The 5557-nt window shown below is 37.6% G+C and overlaps 1 protein-coding gene across 1 annotated transcript; it reads right to left on the bottom strand.

Moving 5' to 3' along the window:
* Positions 1-1899: 1899 nt before the first annotated feature.
* On the bottom strand, positions 1900-5257 carry LOC115281532 (probable G-protein coupled receptor 141). Its single transcript, XM_029926937.1, has 2 exons — positions 5088-5257; positions 1900-2813 (listed from the first exon to the last, which is right to left on the bottom strand). Exon 2 carries the CDS (start codon positions 2776-2778, stop codon positions 1900-1902), a length of 879 nt encoding a protein of 292 aa, XP_029782797.1. The 5' UTR covers positions 2779-2813; positions 5088-5257.
* Positions 5258-5557: the final 300 nt, after the last annotated feature.

Genomic DNA, 5557 nt, shown 5'->3' on the forward strand with positions numbered 1-5557 from the left:
AGTTGCCTGAGTTGTTAATGTTAGCCATTCGGACCAGTGTGAGGTGGTATCTCATTGTGGCTTTGATTTATATTTCCCTGATGATGAGTGATGTTGAGTATCTTTTCATGTGTCTGTTAGCCATCTGGATGTCTTCTTTGGAAAAGTATTCATGTCTTTTGTGATTTCTTCACTGGATTGTTTTTTGGGTGTTGAGTGTGGTAAGTTCTTTATAGATTTTAGATACTAACCCTTTATCTGATATGTCATTTGCAAATATCTTCTCCCATTCAGTCAGTTGCCTTTTAGTTTTGCTGATTGTTTCCTTCGCTGACAGCATATAATGTAAGTGCACTGCTATTTATCTTGTTCTTTGACAGCAAGATTATAAAATGGTTCTCCTATAGTATTTAAAAGTATTATTAATAATTATAGAATAATAATGACAAGTTCTTTTAGGCACAAAAAGGACTAAGCATTCATTTAGTTACTGACTTAATAATGACACAAAGTAGGAGATTAACATTGACCAATGACATCTAAGCATCTAAATTTCTTTTTATATGAATCAACATTTTAGGTCTATTTTTAAATTATTTGCAAAATGTTGTCACTGGATTAGGAAATAAGTAATATTATCCTGAGTATCGCATGTCAGGCACTAGGCTGCTCTTTTTTTTTTTTTAATTTTTTTAATGTTTTATTTTTATTTTTGATACAGAGAGAGAGAGAGAGAGAGAGAGAGAGCGAGCATGAGAGGGGGAGGGGCAGAGAGAGAAGGAGACACAGAACCGGAAGCAGGCTCCAGGCTCTGAGCTAGCTGTCAGCACAGAGCCTGATGCGCGGCTCGAACCCATGAATGTGAGATCTGACCTGAGCCGAAGTTGGAGGCTTAACCGACTGAGCCACCCAGGCGCCCCACTAGGCCACTCTTTAACACATGTTGCTATCTTGTTTCAGCTTTACTAAAACCCTATAACATAGGACACTGGGGCTCAGAGATTATAAATACTTCATTCATGATTCCATAGTTACTAAAAAGTTTTGAGTAACTATGAGTAATTATTCCAAACTTTTTTTGTATGAAGTATGCTTCCTTGTTAGCCAGTAAGGATTTGGTTATTTGTGTCACTAAATTTAATATCAAAGGTAGCATTTTTATAAGCAAATCATAAAGGCATGTCAATTTATATATTTTTTAAATTTTTTAATGGTTTTTTTTTTGAGAGAGAGAAAGAGACAGAACATGAGTGGGGGAGGGACAGAGAGAGAGGGAGACAGAATCCAAAGTAGGCTCCAGGCTCTGAGCTCTGAGCACAGAGCCTGATGCATGGCTCGAATTCACGAACCGAGATCACGACCTGAGCCAAAGTCAGACACTCAACCTATTGAGTCATTCAGACACCCCAGAGCATGTCAATTTCTATGTCAGGTAATTATCAGTTAACACAATAAAAATAACCAAGACAACGAACTTGGATTCCACTTATCTCAATCTAAGTTGGTTGTCTTGGTTATTTTTATTGATTGTTTGGAGACAGAGGGAAGGAACATTCTAATATCAAAGCCCAGCAAGAGCAAATGCAAAGAGAGCAACCTGGATCATTTCATAGGGAAAGGCAATATTTGTGCTTAGCAGAGGTCTTGCATGAAAAAGGGGTAGGGGTCGAGTCTGGAAAGGACATTTGGGGTCAATTTGTGTACAGCTATGGAAATTGAAAATATTCTATAGTTAATGGAGAACAGATCATCATTCTCTGAGAAGAGGGGAGACAACTAATCTTTACCTTTTCATGGAAAAACAATTTTGGTGACAAGAGCAGAGAATTGAAAACTTTTGACATAGTGGGCACTCATTCATTTGAAACTATTTTGTCACAATGATAAAAAACTGATTACAAAGCAACTGATGAGGGGTACTTAATGGATAACTCCACCTACAAAGCACACCATATGCAGGCAACAGACAGTAGTTAAAGCAATAAAAACTTCATTATAAAGAACTAACTCAGAACTGTTGGTCTCTGAGTAATTTTGAATAAAGTGTACCCGGAATACATGGTGGGGTATAAAACAGACCACTATTACCAGGAGGAAGAAGAAGCTCTTGATTTGAGCTCTGTAGTCTTGATGGGCCCACATGTCAGGCCAGAGAGCTTTAACCAGTTGGACAATGACACCCATCTGTATCAGGAAGAGGATCATAACCGTTGTGATCATAATGACAATCATAGAGTAGTTCAAGGTAATGAATTTCCCGCGGTTGAGATCTTTGTAGAACTCAAAGCATCGTCGTTCTTCTGAGTAACTTGGATCTACGCCATATTGTAAAAATAATACTGGCAAAAATATGAGGCCACCCATGGTCCAAATAATAATGCTTAAAACTACTGCATGGTACTTTTGTAACTGTTGCATTTGGAGTTTCTTAAAATAGATGAGCAATCGGAGTATGACAATGGCCACATAGAAAACAAAAGTGATGTACATATGACCATATATTATGCCACCAACCAATCGGCAGAAAAAGGTTCCAAACACCCAGACATCTAGGATATAATAGCTGAGGCGGAATGGAAGGCTGACCAGGATGATTGAGTGCAGCACTATGATATTGAGAACAATCGTGGCAATCATTGATCGGCTTTTCCTTCTGAACATCATACATGACATCAATACTGCTCCAGTAGTGCCTCCGAGCAAAACCACGCTGTAGAGTGTTATCAGAATCACCCTGCATTGCCCCTCGCAGCGGCCTGGGTCTGTGTTTGGCTGGGTGGTCGTATTGCTGGGCTCCATGTCTCACCACAAAATGCTTCGAACACCATAAACTCCTAAATCAAAAGTTTTCCAAAGTTACATTGGATATATTAAAACTACACAGCAACTGTGCTTTAAAAGTCTTGAGTTTTGCAATCCCAGCCAATTATTTACAAACCTCAAGCTGTGTACCCAAAGTGAAGTCACAGACTCTACTTACCTACCCAAATATGCTGAAGAGACACAGTGAAGCTAAAGCACAAAAATGAGTTTGCTTGAATATAAAATTTCCATTGTACACACAACTGTCCTATTCACAGATATGACTAAGCTCACATACCAGGGCTGGGATTACGATGAGACATGTTAGCCTCTGACATAAAATTTAAGGAAGGGCCCAAAACTCAGTAATCATAGTAAATAATATTTTAATGCAATTAACAAAAAAATCAAAGTTGATGCAAAAAATTCATGAGGAATAAAATAACAAAAATTTAAATAAAGGTAGAGTCAGTATATATGCAGCCCATGCTCATATCAGATCTACAAGGGCCATTTCTCCTATCTTTAGGATCCAGTTTGAGATAATGTAAGGAAGATCTTATAAATTGTATGCAATTATTATAAAAAGAGGCATTAGACAACATTTTATAATATTTCTATTAGGGGCACCTGGCTGGCTCAGTCAGTAAAGCATAAACCCTTGTCCTTGGGGTCATGAGTTCGAGTCCCATGTTGGGCGAAGACCCAACTTTAAAAAACAGACAAATAATTTATAAAATATTTTCTACAAACTGCTTTTGAGCAGGGAGCACTCTCTCCTGTACCTACTCCCTGCACTCTCTCCTTCTTGCTAACCTTGAATCTTTTCCTCGTGAAAAGTTGGGGCGGGTGGGTGAGTTCTGTTTAGTCTTTATTTAAGTTTTTCAGGGATGGTTGTGCAAGAAGGAGCAACGGCATCGCTATCTGCCACCCTGCAGATAAGTGCCAACTCTGCTACTGAGTCACTGTGGTGTGTACAGGAGTCACCCAGCTCCACGGGGCTCTGGCTGTAAGATGGGAAAGGTCATACGGCCTGTGTTAAAAGGTGACTGGAAAACTAAATGAGTTAGTGTGCTTGAGACAGCTTTATAAGTACAGCAAAAAAAGCATATAAAAGTTATGATTCTCAACATAAAACAACAGAAACAAAAAGACATTTACCTCTTTTTCCTTATCCTACACCTAGGCAGATATACAGTTAGGTTACATTAAATTGTTTTGGCATCGGTAAGTATTTAATGAATATCTCAGTAAAATATTTTTAAAAACTCATTTTGGGTCTGCCAAGTGTCTTCTGGGAAAAACATTAAAAAATAAAAATAAATAAAAAGCTTTTCAAACCTTTGATTGGATCCAGGCATCAATGGGTTAGACTTCCCTGTCCAGAAAGATCTGTGCTCTTTTTCCTCATATATCTCCTGCTCATCTGGCCAGAAGAAGTGTTTGAACCTTTGTAGCAGAGTGAGAAGCTATTCTACAGTGAATGTGCTACTCTAGAATCTCCTTGTAGGGAATAAGTATTTTGTTTCTGAAACATTATACTGGACCTGGCAAGCTTAATGCTATCAAATAAAGTTTATTGTAACTCAAAAACATAATTAGAACCTGCATAACAACCTAAGCTTTATGTGCTAAAATATGCATTTTAACAAAGTGCATATATTTAAAATATACAATGCTTACATGCTTTGTGTGTGAAACAGGATAGTTTTATATTATTTTTGAACAAGTATGCCAATATACGTTTCAAATTTTGGCAGTCCTCAGGTCTAAGAAGACAAGATTCAAGTTTGAAATCATTTTAAAGCTGTGAAAATATAAATTATTTATCAGTTCCACAGCCTAAATGAACACAGATCTCAAGGTAGTATGACATTTGGAAACAGAGTGAACTACCACTTACTAGCTACCTAATCATGGGACAAACACTTAACCCTAAAGTTGTCTCTTCAGCTGTAAATATGGGAATGAGAAGATCTATATTGTAAGAAGGAAGTTAGTTTGTGTCTATAAAGGACCCAACAGAGTCCCTGACATAGAATTGGTCGTCAAAGTGCCAATGTCACTTTTCCCTCTGTAATGTACACAAAAATACTTCATAAATACGAGATCCCATTCATTTGTAGCTACTTCTCAGAACTGACCCACAAATATTTAAGTGCACAGGGATTATGTCTCATTGCCTTTTTTCCTCCTCCTCATGACTTTATGACACTGCCCGTCCCCAATATGATCCTTCAACGGCTTATAATTTCTAGATATTTCTTGGCTTGTTTTCTATGCAGATAACAACCCAGACTACTTACTTGTTCTTTTCCTCTTATGATTTGCTTCTGGTGGAAGACTCAGGCCATCTTGGTCATGTCCTGGTAATCCACATCTACAGTAAGAACTGTTTGCTCGAATGAAGACTCCACTAACAGCAACAGTCAAGAGGAATCTTGGGATAGATGGTAGATGATGAACGCACTTTAGACTGACAGCTTCTAAAGTCTGGAACAGTCAAGATGGAGAACCCAGATAAACCCTGGGCCACAAACGGATGTCTGTCTCTACAGCTCGTGGTTAAACAGATTTAAAAAAATGTATTCCTATAAGTAAAGACTTTCATTTTTAATATTAGTGATGTTTTTGCAGAAATTTTTCTTAGTAGCCTGAAAAACTTAGAGTTTTCTTTTTTTTTCAAATGCTCCTTGTTATCATTCTTATATGTTTTACACAATGACTTCATGGAGTACTTTCCCTGAGACTTTCATATTCTCAACAATATGCTCAA

Source organism: Suricata suricatta, chromosome 2 (genome assembly GCF_006229205.1).
Source record: "Suricata suricatta isolate VVHF042 chromosome 2, meerkat_22Aug2017_6uvM2_HiC, whole genome shotgun sequence".
Lineage (NCBI taxonomy): Eukaryota > Metazoa > Chordata > Mammalia > Carnivora > Herpestidae > Suricata > Suricata suricatta.